The following is a 19,766-nucleotide window of genomic DNA, read 5'->3' as shown; positions in this document are numbered from 1 at the left end:
TCTGGGATTTAGTCTCAGCTCTGTCTCTCAATAGCCACATGATCTTAGGGAAATCACTTAACTTCTGTGGGCTCCAGTTTCCTCATTAAATGAAATAAATGATTTATATTAGAACATCTACAACCCTTTAAACTCAACCATTTCTGGATCTATGTACAGTTTAATCAAGTAACTGTTTAAAATACTTTCCATTATTTTGAGGGGTTTGCTTTTATACACTTCTTCTCATTGGTTCTGTTTAACATCACTTCAGGCTAAGTTAGCAGGAAGGAAAAAGTAACAGCCTTATCACCAGATCAGTTAGGTATTTTATCCACAAAAACCCAGAGAAGCAGTTTCGTTTATTAAAATATAGGTTTAAAAACAACTTCTCGTTTAGGCTAAAATAATAAAGAAGCAAAATCAAGATGTATTTGAGGCATTTTCTTTGCTCTATCTTGCCTTCCTATGGATATATGCATATTGGAAAACATTAAGTAGCAATTCACAAGCAATCACATTTAGATTTATAGACATTTTCAGCTTACTGATAAAAAGATCATTACCTGTGATGGATCATTTGCGGTCAAGTTTCTCCCCAGTACATTTCGTTTCAGTGCAAACCCACTGTTTCTCATCTCCGCTATTAGCTCCGAGGGGTGCATCGATGGCCCTGTTCACAAAAATCACAGTTTGAACGTATCATTTATATCTCTCTACCTTTTTCGGACTCCACAGTAGGAATGTAGTTGAAGCTTTGTTAAATAAAATCACAGCTAAATCAACTCAATAATCTTCTGCTGAGCAAATAATCAGATATGATTTTCTAAAACAGCAGTCTGGAGATTCAGAATAGAAAATAATTGCATTTTTCTTTACGTGCTAGGGGACTCTCTTCTTATGTAACTTTGTCATATTGAAAAAGATACACTTAAATGTTATCTTCTTGGTAGTTTTTAGTATAAAATCAAAGCAAAATGATAAAAAAGACTGCAATTAAATTTTTAATAGTTATTCTCTCAGTAAGAATTTAAAAAGAGATACTTTTAAAGGTACATGAGCAATTTAATATTCTAGTTTCCAATTCAAAATTTCTAACCCTTATTTATCAAATACCAATACTGAATACATTGCCACGTGGTTGCTAACTCACACACACACACACACACACACACACACACACACACACACACACATATGCTATCAGTAACCATCAAGGACTTTAGTTATAATCTTGCACATATACATACCCAGAGTTTGAAGCTTCTAGTCATTAGTTTGGAGTTGGTGACAAGCAGTTTTAGGCTGGTTATATGTGTGTATGTGTTATATTTTCTACAAGCTGTTGTGTGCACTTTAGCAAAATCCCCGAACTTTTTGAAAAGTGAGCTTGTTTTGGTAACATAATATGCTCTAAAGATAAATAATATGGGCTAAACACAGATATAATTAAAAATAAAAAAATTTTAAACATCTGTACTCTTCCCTCAAACATTATTATACCTATGTAAGATAAGAGAGACTCTTTCCTCCTTCTTTTGCATATTCCAGTTTCACTTTGTTTTCCCTGCCAGCAGCAAATAATGACATTTCATGGAAGGTTTTAGAAGTTTCTGGCCTAAATCATTACATTGGCTCCAATGAACTACACTGGACAATGTATCTGGAATACAGGGAAGAATAGGACAGTTCCTGCCAACAAGGAATTCATATGGGAAGTTGAGAGGATGGAGAAACACTCAGAAACTGATATTCTAGTTTGCTGATTGAGTATGTCATCTAATTTCTTTACTCTTTTAACTGCTCTCTTGGTCTTTTAACTACTGATACTTATTTGCACACTCACATGTTACCATAAAACGCAAAAGGAAATAGCAATACAATTTAAATCTGTTCTCTTGTCAGTAGCATCTTTGGTAAAAAGTTTGGTCAGACAAGTTCAGGTGTAGGTCAATAACTCTTATTGGACTCTGGGCTTTACCATTCTATCCATATTAGCAAAAACAATTGAAAGTTGCCTATAGGTATTAGGGAGATAATTAGAAAAACTGCCTATTATTGGAGTATGGGAAGTATTAATAATGTGATGCTTTAATTTATTGGGGGAAAAAGCCTTATTTATTGAAAACAAAAACATCACAAAGCAGTGCCTTTGACTGATATATTTCATTTTAAAACAACATGATTTTTTGTTTTTTCTTTTATACAATTAGTTCCTGTGGATTACTTTAATGACTTTGAGAAAAATTATTCAGTTTGGTTGATAATATTGATAATAAGATGGTAAGTAAAAAACTGAATTTTAAATATTAGTATGGATTGCCTCTAAATGGCACTGAAGTGCTAATACAATAGCTTTAAATTAATTATAGAGTGTTCACTTTTTGGTGCCTTCTCAAATTTCACATGTAGAAACATAATTTTATAAAGTAGAAAATGTCTTTCCTGAAGTGTCAAAACTACATTTCTTTGTCAACAACTTTTTAGATGTTAAATGAATTCAGAAAGCAAACATGTTAAGAATTAGGATAAAAAGCACTCCAGTGAAGGGCTAAAGAGTTTTGGCCATTATGATGAGAGGGTACTGATTTCATCAGTTTTCATCAAAAGATGGGTAATTCTAATAAAATGTATTAGAAAACATGCTTAAAATTTTTTCATTATAGTACTTCCAGCCACTTCAAGAAAATGATCTCTTTTTCCCCAGGCTGACAGAGATTATACAGACTATGAAACAAAAATTACTCATCCATCACTTATATTTCTCTAAAATCTTAACTGAGATTTTATAGTACATATGCTCAGTGCGTACTTCCACACTGTAAGACTCTAAATACAGTGATTAGTGAAGAATCTAACAGTACTCAATAAATAAAATAACCATTTTTTTGTCAATAGCTATAACCATGTAGGATTATTTTATATATATATATATATATATATATTTTTTTTTTTTACAAAAAATGCTCTTGATAGTAACATTTTTCAAAATCCAGACTTATTTCCTTCATTTGGTACTTAAACTTTCTCCTTCTATCATCACAAGTTCTAGGTTTAAAAGATGTTGACATATCAAGTTTAACTAAGATATATTTAGCAAGATATCTTTATACTTTCATGTTATTGTGATAGTGACTGGGTAGAGCTAAACTGACGGACACGACTCCAGCTGAGAGCTCAAACTTTAATTGATATAATAGATTATACAGATACGTTTAAAAGACAGATTTTACAAATATGTTCAAGTGCAAAATGATTACTTTTTTTGGATATCTTAATAATTTAAATTACACATGTAGCTGGGCTTTAGGAATGTGTGGTTTGCTCTTAAATTTGCCATGGCAGAATGATTCTAGAGAACTCAGGAAAAAGGGCTTCTGCTGCTGCTAAGTCGCTTCAGTTGTGTCTGACTCTGTGTGACCCCATAGACGGCAGCCCACCAGACTCCTCTGTCCCTGGGATTCTCCAGGCAAGAATTCTGGAGTGGGTTGCCATTTCCTTCTCCAATGCATGCGTGCATGCTAAGTCACTTCAGTCACGCCCGACTATGTGCGACACCATAGACGGCAGCCCACCAGGCTCCTCTGTCCACAGGATTCTCTAAGCAAGAATATTGGAGCGGGTTGTCATTTCCTTCTCCAAGAAAAAAGGGGATTTGTTTTAAAATGTAGATTTGTGAGGGATCCTTTCTAGATCACTTCAGCCAGGCTGGGTTAAGCCTCCATAGCCTGAAAACCAGTGTTCCAAATTAGAAAAGCAGGTCCATGGAAGAAACTGTTTTCAGCATTCATTAATTTTGCAAACTTGCTTTGCTATGATATGTGGGTAAATATCAAAATACTGATTGTGACTACAGTATGCAGTTCTATGTCCTGATTAGACCCAGACTTTATTCTACTAGAAAAATACCATGAAGTCAATGTCACAGGAAAAAATTCTGAAGGCAAATTATATTGTATTAAAATCATGTTTGTGAAGGGTTTAATTTGTTCATTAAGAGCATTCATTTTTATAGAACTAACAAAAGCAACAGATGGTAAAAAATCTTCTGTAGTAAAATAGGTATTTTATCAGAGACTAATATAGGAATCAAAAGGGCTGGCTGTGAGAAAGGCCCTATCGCTGACTTCACAACTAGAGGACGGTAGTCCCAGGTGAATGCCACACACTGCACAGGAGGAAGACTAATGCTAAAGGCAGAGATACTTCCTGTGTTTCACTGTTAACCTAGGTCCATCTGCTTTTCCTAAGACAGAGGCATCTTCCTTTCAAAATTCATCATTCCTTTCAAACAAAGCATTTCTTCTACTATTTTACAGCATCCAGTGGGAGAAGAGAGGACACTGAGTTCTAGGTTAAGAATAGCTGTATTAGAAATACTTTGCCCTCCTTCCCTCAAATACACTAATTTAATTTATAGGATGCCACTGTTTACTGGGGCACTGAACACCACCAACTGTTTGCTGGGACTAAAACAATATTCCTAGAGTGAATATAATTTTGTTTGCAATGACAAGGGTGATCAATTTTTTTCCTTCTTGTTCTGTGTATTTTAACTTTATATAATGAAAAAAATCTCAAACCTAGAGAGAATAATGTAAAGAGCTCTATATACTCATCACACAGCCTCAACAATTATCAATATTTTACCATTCTTGTTTTATTTACTACCTCCAAGTATTTTTGTTTCTTTTTTGATAGAGTATTTTTCTCCCTCACCTTCTCTCTTTTTGAGGTATAAATGACCCATCTTAAATCTCTTTTAATCTAAAAAAAGTAGCCATTTTTCCTCCTTATGCTCCCTTTATTGCTATTCATTTGTTCAAGAAACTGGGTCATTTTTCCTGCAGAATTTCCCCCATTCTGGGCAATGATGTCATTTAATATGTTCTTTTGACCTTTGTATTTCCTGTAAATTAGCAGTTAGATCTAAAGGCTTATTATTCAACTATCTGGGTATTTTATAACACATACTTTAGGGGAATAATGGAAGGTTTTCTAAAGTTTGGATTCAGGAAGATGACACCTGAAAACAAACACATTTTTGCTAACGAACTAGACTAAGGAAAAAAGGCTGAGACTTCAACTTGGTATGGTCTTGGTTTCACCATGTTATTTACTGTGGTTTATTTACTAACAGTGACATAAACCTTAAAAATGTATATGTTTGAAAATAAACCCCCAAACACATCACAAATAAATTATGATTCTTATTTCCATGTAAAGTACGACATTTCTTCTTTCTTTCTTGAAGTTAAACTGACTATATATCGTGAAAAATCCACACTCCCTGTCACTAAATGTAAAAAGGACACTTAGAAACACTAGTTATGTACGTGATCAAGAGGGAGAATTATCAAAATTATCTTATACTTGTATTTGATTCCTAATATTACCTAACCTTTTTGCTTTAAAGAAAGCTTATAGAAAGTTATCTTTAAAAAAGACTGAAAAGGGGGGCACAGTAGGAGCGTGCAGCACACGTCCCAGGGAAACAGTGAACAAAGCTATTAATAAAGTGTGTGGGTGATTTTTATTTATACAGATGAGAATGTTTTATGTATGATTTTCTAAAGGTTATGCAAGAACCAATTGTACTGAATTGTAATAAAACTGCTCCATACTGGGAATTTTCCTGACACATTGCCAGTTCATCTTAGTGGAGGTTGGAAACAATAGGGTTTCTTACTGCCCTTATCCAAGTTCATACTGAAGAAAGCTAATCTGATCTCTATTAAGACATACAATACAAAGGAAAAATTAAACATTTCATTTTTGTCTGTGTGTCTGGAAAATACACAAAAGCAAGGAAAGGTGAAACTGCTCTTATTGTATGCTAGTGAAAAACACTGTATTAAAAACAACCTTGCCTTATAGAATCAATAATGTTAAAGATATTTGAGTTTCATTTGATTATATCTTTACATTTTCAACTTAATTTACATGCAGGTATTTCAGTGATGATACATCTATCACTAAACATTATAATAAAGTGATAAAGATAATAAAGTGAATTCACAGTCCTAGAGAACAAAGAAAAATCATTTGTGTTGTGATGAATATGAAGTATTAGAAGTCAGCACTAAGTTCTAAAGAAGTTATGAGAGTATGAACACTCTTGAAGAGAAATGCATCCGTGAACTTCAAAAACATTATGTTGAGTCAAAGAAGCCAGACACAGAAGAACACATATCGGATGATTCCATCTATATGAAGATCATGAACAGGTAAAAGTAACATGGGATTAGAAATTAGAGTGGTAGTTGTAAGTGGAAGAGGCCGACTGGAAAGGGGACTGAAGGGTATTTACTAGGTGATGACAATGCTCTATGCTCTATATCTTGTTGGAGAAATTCATTACATGGATGCATACATTTGTCAAATTCAAACTAAATTTAAGACCAGTGAATTTTACTTAAAAATAAATCAAGTCAGTCAACAGTGGAGCTTTCCTGGTGGCTCAGCAGTAAAGAAACTGCCTGCCAATGCAGGAGACACCAGTTTGATCCCTGGGTGGGGAAAATCCCCTGGAGAAGAAAAGCCACTCCAGTATTTTTGCCTGGAAATCCCATGGACAGAGCAGCCTGGTGGGCTACAGTCCAAGGTGTTGCAAAGAGTTGGACACAACTTAGTGACTAACAACCACGAACAACAACGTTCAAAAGTAATTACTGAATGACTAAGTTACTATAGACTTTCACTACATTTCTAAACGAGGTCTCTCTAAAACTATGGAGAGACCCCGGCATAAGGAATTGTAATTTTACATAGAAAGTGATTTTGCAAGTCAATATTAAGTATTACTGAGGGCTTATTATTTTATCTCACTAGGTACTTGAGAAATAAAGAATAGAGAACTTGGTTTTTGCTTTCAATCTTTTCGGGAAAGTTAGTTCATACAAAAGAATAGGAAATATATAAATCGTAAATTTGTGCTATACATTCAGAGAATAAGATGATAAATAAGATAATGTTTCGTATAGTTAACAAAGCCTAACTAATCAGTCACTAACTAAACTATTATTTACTAAGCATGTACATTGTGCAAAGCATTGGGAATACAAAGATAAATGAGATACAGTACCTATTTCAGAAAAGCAATACTTCCTAGGAAAGAATTAGAAAGTGAGTTTGACTTTCAAACTCTTAATATAAGATTTAGGAAAAGGTAAAACATAGGCATTTTAAATAAATGGAATGTGATGAAGATTCATGTTTGGGTAGAATTATTTCTAGGTAGGCAGACTACCTAGACCAGGTAGACTACATATCATTCATTCTCCTTTTCCCAGGTAATCACGAATTTCCTTTACTTGACGTCAGCAGACCTTGAGTAGATGGAATGATATTAACGGGAAGAGTCATGTAAAAGAGTTATGACTGCGATCTGAGAATCATTAACACCCCTTTGAGATGGGAGGTGTAGCCTCCACTAGCCTCACACATGCCTTTTAACACAGAGCCGAGCCATTTACTGACAGAACAGGACTGCAATTAATTTGTTAGTATCAATGGAATTTTAAGGCACAGCCGCTCTAACAACAAATTTAATCACTGAATTATACCAGTTCTTATAGACAGTTCAAAATTACTCACTGGTCAAGAGCATTAATCTGACCTTTTAAATACTAGGAACTGACAAGTTTTACTGGTTACCCTTTGGTAACCATACAGTTTTGTTTCCTATGTCTGTGAGTCTATTTCTGTTTTGTAAATAAGTTCATACTATTTTTGTAGATTTCACATACAAATGATATCATATTTGTCTCCCTGTCTGTTTACTTCCCTTAGTATAATCTCTGTGTCCATCCATATACTCCAAAGAGCATTATTTTATTCTTTTTTATGGCTGAATAATGACCAACAAGGGCTTAATTTTCAAAATATACAAAGAGTTCACACAACTCAATAACAAAAAAACCCACACAACTACATATTAAAGAAGAGAAGAAATGGTGTCTAACCTTCCTTCTTTATTTTGAGGTCAACCCTTTATTTATTAGTTTCAGTATCTGCCTACTTGAGGAGCTTAGCTTTAAAGAGATTCTGGTAATACTTTTCCTGCAGTAGAATTATGTTGAAGGATTTAAGAAAAAGTTCTGCCATCAGATGTAATGCTGTCTCAGTGGCTATGATGGGAGGATTCAACTTCTTCAAAGCATTACACAAAAGAATTCAGTAACAGATACAGTGGGATAGGCCAGATGGTCAACTGAGTTTATCATCTTTCTAAAGAAAATCACTTCAGCATGCTCCTAGGTGTCTTTCTAGTACAAGCTTATGATCAGACAATTATTTTGTTAAATTTCCCAAACATGTTCTCAAGCAACAAAACTTCCTCCCACACGAAAGGTGATGGAAAGATGGAGGAGCAGCGTGTGGGAGCTCTGCTGCAGAAAATGCTATCAGTGCCACAGCTTACTGTAACTTTCAAGAAAAACCCAATCAAATCTTAGGGGAAATAAGGCAAGGAAAAGAGTACTGACATGCAAAGAAATGTTTGCAACAAGTATGATACCTCAATTTAAGCTACTTGTTAATTTTCATATTGTTTAAACACACTAAAAGCCTTTGGCATAAACAAGAATGGATAGAGACACTTGAAACGTTAAGTATCAAACATCATTTTGGCTGTTAGAGGTATGACTGGACCTCTTATTTAGGCATTAATACAGAGAAAGTAATTTTGTGTATGTCAACAATATTCAGTGACACCATTTTGAACTTAAAATTTAGTTTTATTAGAAATGTGAGACTTACCATGGTATCATGGACTGTAACCTACTAGGCTTCTCCGTCCGTGGGATTCTCCAGGCAAGAACACTGGAGTGGATTGCCATTTCCTTCTCCAATGGTATCATATAGTCAGTTCCAAATACTCTTAAATTATAGCTAAGTTTTAAAAAATGTCAAAGTAACTTTAAATATATGGCAACTCAGACTTAAAAAGCAAAACAGAGACTCAATTTATCTGGATCAGAAACCAACAGCCAGCAACTGGGAGATATACCTAGACGATAACCAACTACTGCCGGAGACTGGGCAAGGACTAGCTTAAGAGATGAAAATTCCTGGCGCCCAACCTTAAAGGGGCCCTGACACTTTTGTGAGTTTTACTTCCAGAAACCCCATCAAGTTCTCACTGTCAACAGCAAAGAACAAGCCCCTGGTACTTCCCTTCCAATAGCGGGAAGGGAGAAGTAACTATAGTGAAATATACCCAGAGCATTTTGTTGCCTTGAACAAGTGCTTAACCTCAAAGGAAGCTATGGCTCAGAGGTAAAGAATCCACCTACCAATGCAGGGTTAGAGTCTTGGGTTGGGAAGATTCCCTGGAGAAGGAAACGGCAACCCACTCCAGTATTCTTGCCTGGAAAACCCATGGACAGAGGAGCCTAGTGGGCTACCATCCACGGAGTCGCAATGAGTCGAACTTACTGACCAAGCAAACAACCACAATAACCTATGTGAGGGAAGAAAGAAGCTGTACGAAGTGAAGGGAAAAAAGCTGAGAAGCACTCGTGAAGGTTACAGCCCAGGGGCAGAGGCTCACTAAAAGAGTGAAACTCAGTCACAGAATTATATTGAATGTTTCCCTTTCCTTCCCTCATATCTTACCACAGCATCAGTAGGGTTCCTGTAAAATAACAGATTATAACTGAAGCCAGGCTCAGCCTCTATTAACAGAATCTGTAGGAAAACCCAAAGATAACAGAGGAGACAAAAGGACACCAGAGGAAACTTATCCTTTAAAATTTACAGCTACAACAAAGAGTAAATAGAATCTAACTCCTAGCCAGATAAACGCAAAACCTCACTCTAAAGGCCTGTTTACCTTGGGTCTGTCTACCTGATACAGTATGTCTGGCTTTCAACCAAAAATTGTAAGTTTGCTAGGAGGCAAAAACCATAGCTTGAGAGACAAAGCAAGCTACAGAATCAAACTCAGCTATAATGAAGATTCTGGGATTATCAGGTTGGGAATCTAACATAACAAGATTCATATGGTAGGGCTCTAACAGAAAAAGTGGACAGTATGCAGAACAGATGGGTAATGTGAGCAAAGAGATGGAAACTCTGAGGAATAACCTAATGGAAAGGATAAGGGAAAAAAACACAGAAATAAAGAATGCCTTTGATGAGCTCATCATCAGATTAGGCATAACTGAGGAAAGAATCAGTAAGCTTTTAAGATAGGTCAACAGAAGCTTCTCAAACTGAACAGAAAAAACTGGGCCTCACGTGAGGGAGTCAGAATATCCAAAAACTGTAGGACAATTACAAAAGGTGTAACATATGTACAACAGGAATACCAGAAAGAGAGAAAAGAATGGAAAAAAAAAAATCTGCAATAATAATGGCCGAGATTTTTCAACACTAATGATAGACACCAAAACACAAATCCAGAAAGTTCAGAGAACACCAAGCAGTATAAATACAAAACAATCCATACCCAGGTATATGATATTCAAATTGCAGAAAATCAAAGATGCAGAGAAAGAAAATAAAACAACCCAGTTTAAAGACACTGAGGGAAAAAAAAGACAGATTAAGAGTAAAGATACAGAGAAAGATGAAAGATGTCAGAGGGGGAAAAAAACTTAATCAAGAGAGGGACAAGGGTAAGAATCCTATGAGACTTCTCTTAAGAAACCATGCAAGTAAGGAGAGTCGACTGAAATATTTAAAGGTTGAAAGGAAAAACCCACTAGTATAGAAATTATCCAGTATCCAGTAAATTATCCTTCAAAGGAAGAAATACAAGTAAGATAAATATTTTATTCTTCTTGTTCTTAACTGATCTAACAGATAACACCTTATTCAAAATGATAACTGCAATAACAGATTGGATGCATTATATTAATAACTATGGATCAATGAATTCTATGCAGCAATGCTGCAAGAGACAGGAGGAAGGAATCGCACCCAACTGGTTTACTCTGTTATGAGACACTGGTCCTACGTGTGACGTGGTAGAGAGTTATTTGTAAGTGGACTTAGGTTAGTTCTAAATGTATACAGGAAATTCTAGGACAGCAACTAAAATTTTAAGAAAATTAAGCATAAATGATATGCTACGAGAGGACAGAAAATGGAATCACATAAAATACTCAATTAAAACCAGAGAAAGCAAAGAGTGGAAGACAAAAACAAAGAACAAGGGCAACACATAGAAAACAATTATCAATATGGTGGATCTTAATCCAATTGTATCCACAATAGATTTAAAAAACATCCAACTGTATGCTGCCTACAAGAAACCCAGTTTAGGGTGTCTTAAAAAGTGGTGTGTAGTCCTGCCCCAGGCTACTGTGCTGTGTTTCCCTAGTTGGCTCTCAACCCTCCATCAGGTTGCACTGCCCTTAAATCACTAAGCCCCACCTCCTTCCAATCCCTCTTTCTTGGTCAATAATTTCACCTCCTACACCGTGAGGAAGCTGTGAGAAAGAACTCCTCCACCCTTCCTTGCCTTCCTTCATCTGCAGACCTATCCACACCTCCTGCTGGTTCCCTCTCCAGGCACTGGGCCCCTTCCACTGAGGGAGTCACGGCTCTTGACTCCATCATCCGTCAGTCCTTCTGTGAGACCACTTGACCAAATTCAGTGCATATATGGAATGTTTTACAGAATTTAAAGCATCTTTTAAAATTGGATTTTATCCTTAATTGCTTATTGTTCCACTTAAGATTAAAATAAACTAATAAATAATAAATAAAATAAAGTAATAAAGCATTACATCAGCAGTATGATTTAGTATTTGCTGAAGGTATCTTTTGATCTCTCAGTTTTATTAAAATTGATTTATTAATTGCTAGACAATTATTTACATGAAATCTCACGTTGATCTCAACAGAAGATCAGAATTAAAACTCTTAGGTAGACACGAAAACTATAGAGATTGTTTTCATTTTTGTTTCTGTAATGTTTATGCTACCTAAAGTTAAACTTTTAGTTTTGACTGTCTTGATTATGTGACTTTTCAATAAAAATTTTCAGTCTTAAAAAAAAAAGAAACCCAGTTTAAAGACACTGAGGGGAAAAGAAGACAGACTAAAAGTAAAGATACAGAGAAAGATATACCATACTAACACTAATAAAATACAGCTTGAGTATCACATTATTTTCAGATAAAGCATATTTCAGACCAAGGAATATGCTTTCAGAACAATCCTTTATGGAAGATAAACAGTGACAATTACATAATGAAAATAGGGCACACTCTCTAACACATAACAATCCCAAATGTGTATGCACCTAGTAAGACAGTATTAAAATATGTGAGGCCAAAACTGATATAAATGTTTTCAGAAATAGACAAATCCTCTATTATAGTTGCAGTGAACTTTAGGACTCCTCTAACAGAAACTGACAGATCTACCAGGCAAAAAATCCACAGGACGTAGTTGAACAGCACCATTCCCATCAACTGGATCTAGTTGTTATTTATTGAGCACTCCATCCAATCAAAGCAGAATATACACTCTTCTCAAGCTCGTATGGAAGAGTCACCAAGACTACATCCTGAGCCATAACCTTAATGTACACCTTAACATTTATAAAAGAACGGAAATCATACAAAGAGTGCTCTGAGACCAAAATGGAATTAAACTAGAAACCAATACAGAATGAGCACCAGAAAATCGCAAAATATTTGCAGACTAAATAAACCCAGTTATAAATAACACACAGAAGAAATCTCAAGAGAAACTTAGTATTTTGAACTAAATGAAAATACAACTGCTGTATAATAAAGAACTTGGGAGCCTCTGTCCCCAATTTGTGGAAGGGAGCCTCTAAATATCGGAGATTTCCTGAGTGATAGCATCACGGTGAGCCCCTAGAACGCTTATGCCAAGGAGATGAGTCAGGTTGGGGCCGGCCACAGGAGAAAGGCCAACCATGTGATTAGAGGGTTGGAGCTCTGAGCCACATGTCAGCCTGATCTCCAGGGGAAGGAAGAGGGACAAGAGATTGAGTTCAACCACATGGCCACTGATTCAGTAAACCATGCCTATGTAATTAAACCCTAATAAAAGCTCCATATGGTATGGATGAGCTTCCCTGGGTAACAGTGCTCTGTGCACACTGGTGCATATCAACATGTAAGGAAGATGACCCCAGAAGACTCTGTGGAGAGAGGACACCGGAAGCTATGTGACTACGGTAGGCAAAAGCAAGGCAATTTTGTGTTAAAGTGTGAAATTTTTCTTTTCTACATATTGTGTGATTCCATTTATATGAAATTTCCAGAATAGGCCAAAAAAAAAAAGCAGAAAGTAGACTAATGGTTGCCTAGGACTGGGGAAGACTGGGGATAAGAACTGAGGAATGAGGGGTTTCATTCTGAGGAACTGAAAATGTTTTCAAATTAACCATCGTAATGGACGGACAACTCTGTGAATATACAAATTCAAAGCCATTGAACTGTATACTTCAAATGCGTGAACTGTATGGTGTGTCAATTATAACTCAATAAAGCTGTTATAAAAACATTTTTCAAAGAAATGAAAAGACAAGCCACAAACCTGGAGAAAATATTTGCAGAAGACAAATCTGATAAAGGATTGATACCCCAGTTATATAACGAATTCTTAAAACTCAACAATAAGAAAATAACTCTGCTGCTGCTAAGTCACTTCAGTCGTGTCCAACTCTGTGTGACCCCATAGACAGCAGCCCACCAGGCTCCCCCGTCCCTGGGATTCTCCAGGCAAGAACACTGGAGTGGGTTGCCATTTCCTTCTCCAGTGCATGAAAGTGAAAAGGGAAAGTGAAGACGCTCAGTCGTGTCTGACTCTTAGCGACCCCATGGACTGCAGCCTACCAGGCTCCTCCGTCCATGGGATTTTCCAGGCAAGAGTACTGGAGTGGGGTGCCATTGCCTTCTCCGAGAAAATAACTCAAGTGTTAAAAAATGGGCCAAAGGCCTTAACAGACACCTCACCAAGAAGATATACAGATGGCAAATAAGCATATAAAAAGATGTGCTGAATAATATGTCATCAGGGAAGTGCAAAATAAAACAAGGTACCACTCTACACCAACCAGAATGACCAAAATTTCTAACACTGACAATGCCAAATGCTGATGAGGATGTGGTGCAATGGGAGCTCTCATTCATTGTTGGTGGGAATGCAAAATGGTGCCCTACTTTGGAAGACAGTTTGGGAGCTTCTTATAAAACTAAATATATTCTTACCACATGATCCAGCAATTATGTTCCTTCATATTTACTTAAACAAGCTGAAAACTATAACCACATAAAAACCTGCATGTAGATGTTAATACAGCAGCTTTATTTCTAACTGTCAAAACATGGTAGCAACCAAGATGTGCTTTAGCAGGTGAACGGATCAATAAACTGTGGTACATCGAGACAATGGGTTGTTATTCAGCACTATAAAGAAATGAGCTAATACGCCATGAAGAGACATAGAGGAACCTTGAATGCATATTACTAAGTTAAAGAAGGGCTTCCCAGGTGGTGCTAGTTGTAAGAATCCACCTGCCAATGTAGGAGACATAAGAGACATGGGTTTAATCCCTGGGTTGGGAAGATCCCCTGGAGAAGGAAATGGCAACCCACTCCAGTATTCTTGCCTGGAAGGAAAAATCCATGGATAGAGAAGCCTGGGGGACTACAGTTCAGTGTCGCAAAGGGTCGGACACAATTGAAACGCCTTAACATATACAAGCAGAGAGGGCAATGGCACCCCACTCCAGTACTCTTGCCTGGAAAATCCCATGGACGGAGGAGCCTGGAAGGCTGCAGTCCATGGGGTCGCTGAGGGTTGGACACGACTGAGTGACTTCACTTTCACTTTTCACTTTGATGCATTGGAGAAGGAAATGGCATCCTACTGCAGTGTTCTTGCCTGGAGAATCTCAGGGATGGGGGAGCCTGGTGGGTTGCTGTCTATGGGGTTGCACAGAGCCGGACACGACTGAAGTGACTTAGCAGCAGCAGCAACATACACAAATGAAAGAAGCCGATCTTAAAAGGCCACATACAGTATGCTTCCAACAATATGACCTTCAGAAAAAGGTGAAATTATGGAGAGAGTAAAAAGATCAGTGGTTGTCAGGGATTAGAGGGGAGGGAGGGACGAAGGCTCAGAGCACAAATGGTTTTTTAGGACAGTGAAACTACTTTGTATGAGACTGTACTGGCAGATATATGCCATCATACATTTGTCCAAACCCATGGAAGGCACAACACCGAGAGTGAGACCTATGGTAAACTATGGACTTTGGATAATGATGATGTGTCATTGTAGGTTCATCAACTACAGCAAATGCCCCACTCTGCTGGGGGATGTTGACAATGGGAGAGGTTATGTATCTGCGGGGGCAGGTGGCATATGGGAACTCTGTGCTTTTCTCTCAATTTTGCTACGACCCTAAAACTGCTCTAAAAAATAAAGTCTATTAAGAAAAAACACAAGCAAGACTGAAACAAAATAAACAAAATGATTAAGTAAGAGACATACAGATATATGTGACCATTCACTCTATTAAAGCCAAAATAAACCAGAAAAAAACCCCACTTGCTTTGTTGAAAAGCACCACTGTGTATTTAAAAAAATGCTAGTTTCAATTTACATTAAAAATATGAGTAAGTAACAGAAGGTAAGAGGCAATGACAGGAATAAGCGCTACAGAGTGTAAACAAAAGGCCAGTGGGCTAGGCATTTAGTTATGTTGTACTATAAAAATATTTTACAAATATTCAGTCACCACTGAAGCTTATAAGTTTTATATATAATTTTGATATATCTACAGTATACAAAAACTTACAAAGTTAAGAGGATCTTATCAGTAGAAAAGATATTCTAAACCAGCTTAGCCAGAGAAGCATTTTGATTGCCTAATTTAACTTTGTAAAGGAGAAGTAAATCTTATAGCTGGTCTCTGTAAACCTCACAGCTGGAATGTTCTAACAGCACCTTGCAGTTTCCAGTGATCAAAGTAAGTGACTTTATATACTAAACTAAGAATTTCATAATAGAAATAATGTAACACCAGGGGGTACAGTTATCATGAAATAATTACACTCCTGGGAGATTACAGGCACAAGGCTGTACCCCAGGGGTGTGATTATCCCATGATAACCACATCCACTGAAATTGCCTTATTGCAAAAATAATCTCTATTCACTGGTGAGACATTATTCAATAGGTGATTTTTTTTTAAATGAAAAGATTTTTTAGCTTGAATCAGCAAGTGGATTAGGAAATTGGCCAGTTTATTTTTCATTACATTCAAATTCAGAATATAACATCATTATTTGCTTTCCTGTTTGATACAGCAGAGTACTTTTTATTTTGTTTTTGAGAAACCCTTTAGGAGTTTCTATTAATGTTAGTTAAGTGGTACTGCTAAATTCAGGTCAAACTTTAAAAGGTATTAAGTGAACAATACCATTTAAAATAATTTATTTCTATGTATAAGTTTTAATTCCTCTAATATTCATGTATGGATGTGAGAGTTAGACTGTGAAGAAGGCTGAGCGCCGAAGAATTGATGCTTTTGAGCTGTGGTGTTGGAGAAGACTCTTGAGAGTCCCTTGGACTGCAAGGAGATCCAACCAGTCCATTCTGAAGGAGATCAGCCTTGGGAAGGAATGATGCTAAAGCTGAAACTCCAGTACTTTGGCCACCTCATGAGAAGAGTTGACTCATTGGAAAAGACTCTGATGCTGGGAGGGATTGGGGCAGGAGGAGAAGGGGACGACAGAGGATGAGATGGCTGGATGGCATCACTGACTCGATGGACGTGAGTCTGAGTGAACTCTGGGAGTTGGAGATGCATAGGGAGGCCTGGCGTGCTGCGATTCATGGGGTTGCAAAGAGTTGGACACAACTGAGCAACTGAACTGAACTGTTCATTTAAAAATTATAAATGTATAATCATTGTTAATATTTTAGTCTATCTCCTTCCAGGCATTTTTATTTTTCTAAAAGTTATCTCTCCATATGTCTACTTAAAGATGTACAGAGAAAAATGAATGGAATCCATGTAGCTACCTTGTTTTATAATATGCTTTATTTGACCAAATGTTATAAACAATATCCATTCATTAAGAAATGTTCCTATCATTTTTTAATGGTTGCATAGTATTCCCTTGTGACAATATCCCGTAATTATTCACTTAATATTCTTTTATTAGACATTTAGGTTCTCTTAACACAATGCTTTACAACAAAACTTTGGGACATATCCATGACTATTCCCGTGGGACAATTTCCTGACTGTGTATTATTAGTAAAACATAATTTAAACGAACAAGGACCTATTTCCCAAACCTTCAGTTGTTCTTACATACAGTTGAAGCTGATGGTTTTCAACTCTGACAGTACGTCAGAAATAGATCAGTAACTTTCATCTTATGTGGTATCATAGATAGTGAAAGTTACTGATCTATTTTTACCATAATCTTTCATAAAGTTCAGTGCTTTGAGGTATTCTTAGAAAAGTAAGACAGGATTTAAGAAATTTGAAATACTGCTTCTTCTTCTTTTTAGTTGATATATCCTGGTACATCCTAATGTGTCAATACAGATCAACAGCTCAGTTCATATATCTTATCTAATGGCTGTATGGTATTCCACTTTGGCTACACTGGTATTCCAATTAATTCCATAACTAATTTATTAAAAAAAATTTTTTTTTTTGGCCATGCCATGCATCATGTTGGATCTCTGATTAGGGATTAAACCCATGTCCCCTGCAGTGGAAGCATGCAGTCTTAGTGGAAGCATGGAGTCACTGATCCACCAGGGAAGTCCCATAATTAATTCTTAAAAAATATACTAATAAAGTGCTTACTATGTGCTAGGTACTATTCTAAGCACTACGCATGTATTAACTCATTTAGTTCTCATAACAACCTTATGAGGTAGGTACTAGTATAATATCTATTTTACAGACACTGCAAACTGAGGCACAGAGGAGTTAACGGCTTGCTTGAAGTCACATGGCTACTAAGTAGAGAGCAGGGGTTCCAAATCAGGCATCTACGTACCTCCACACCTTCACAGTCTGAATTTGTAGTTCCTTCTGTGTGGAAGGTTGTTCCTTTTGCTTGAGACATCAAATACACGGTTGCATTGTCCTGTCCTCTAGGTCTCAGCCTGATATCACTTCCTCAGAGGGGGCCCTTCCTGACCACCTCACCTAGTTATTCCCCAATTAGTTCTTACCACAGTATCCAATGTAGTTTTCATCACAGAATTTATAAATGCGTAGTACTTCCTTATTAGTTTATTTTCTGTCATTCCCAATAGAATTGTGAAAGAATTTCTGTCTTGGGGGTATATTCTGAGAACCTAGAAAAATGCCTGACACAGAGTAATTACTCCACACTTAATTGCTGAAAAAATGAGTGAGTTTATTTTACCGACCCTTTACTGATTAGGTTTGTTTAGGGTTATTTCTAATCTTTCACTACTATAAACCTTTGGGCATCTACCTTATCACTTTCTTCCTATAAATTCCTAGATGTTGAATTTCCAGTAAAATGATATGTATGTTCTTAAGGTTTTTGATAGGTTTTTGATACATCAAATGATTCTTCAAATTTATCTATTTATCTCCACTTTATCAATGGTAGATTAAAATGTTCATTTTATCATACTTGCTCTAACAACAGGCTGTGTCATGCTTTTACACCTTTAGTGTAAGTTCTTTTGGTTGTTGTTAGCAGACTTTCTAAACAGATTCGAGAGAAAGTAGGTGTATCAAATGCCAGATAAAGGGCTATCCTAGTCCACAGTCTACATCCTAGTCTCCTAGTGTCCCAGGGTCCATCCTACTCATGCTCTCCAAGCAGATCAGAGTGAGACAAGGCTGAAGAACAAAGACAGCACTGACACTGCCCCTCCACAGCCGACACGGAAGTCACTCAGCTGGAAGGGCACCATAAGGATGGAGCGAAGGGAGAGATGAGAAAGACGTAACCCCTTCCAGGAAACAAAATATGCCTTTCAAACACAGCAACAGATCCCTGTGACTACCAAAAGTAGAGCTCAGAGATATCTGTGCTAATGGGTTCTTCATCCTACTCCACCTTCCTTTGCTTAAGAGCACCTGCACCGTGGCATCAGCAGGAGGTTCTTTTGTCAGAGACTGTCACACCAAGGAGTCTGTATCCATATTCCTTACCACTGAGCAATTTTCCCTCTATTTAAAATGTGTGTCTTTTTGACTGTGCTGGGTTGCTGGTGATGTACTCAGGCTCTTTTCTGCAGTTTGGGAGCGGGAGCTACCCTCCAGCTGCAGTGCTGGGGCTTCCTGATGCAGAGCACAGGCTCTAGGGTGCATGGGCTTCAGTAGCTGTGGCACGTGGCTTAGCTGCCCCATGGGCCAGGGATAGAACCTACGTCCCCTGCACAGACAGGCAGATTCTTAACTACTGGACCCAGGGAGGTCCTTAAGATGTGGTTTTAAAAAATGTTTTAAAGAGAGGTAAGGATGTTTAAAAATTCATGTGTAGTATTTTGTGTGTACTTCCTCTACCCATCCTGACATTCATAACACCACTAATGAAACAGTGTCAAACTTGACAATGGGTTGGATTCCTCAACTCCTAATACGAGAACTAGCATCTTGAGTCCAGCAGCCTGCATCTGGCCTGCTGGAAGCAAGCCTGATCTCTAGCTACAGAAGAGAGCCTGAATATCACCTGCTGACTGAGGGTGAACCTTGAGCTCAGAGGTGACAGTGGAAGCCTCAGCGAGTCCGAAGAGGTGCATCAGAGCCCGAGATTAGCTGAGAGGATGGCGCT

The 19,766-nt window shown here is 37.1% G+C and overlaps 1 protein-coding gene across 1 annotated transcript in view; it reads right to left on the bottom strand.

Annotated features, from left to right (window-relative positions):
* Positions 1-19,766, bottom strand: part of CIR1 (corepressor interacting with RBPJ, CIR1) — a 37,015-nt gene that overhangs the window by 3,187 nt on the left and 14,062 nt on the right. The window contains exon 8 of the mRNA XM_052664036.1: positions 546-652. Coding sequence (XP_052519996.1) covers positions 546-652 — 107 coding nt within the window. The remainder of the gene's footprint in view (positions 1-545; positions 653-19,766) is intronic.

The sequence above is a fragment of the Budorcas taxicolor genome, chromosome 2 (assembly GCF_023091745.1).
Source record: "Budorcas taxicolor isolate Tak-1 chromosome 2, Takin1.1, whole genome shotgun sequence".
Taxonomy (NCBI): Eukaryota; Metazoa; Chordata; class Mammalia; order Artiodactyla; family Bovidae; genus Budorcas; species Budorcas taxicolor.
Note: the sequence above shows the minus strand (reverse complement) of the source record. Positions and strands in the feature narration are given on the sequence as shown.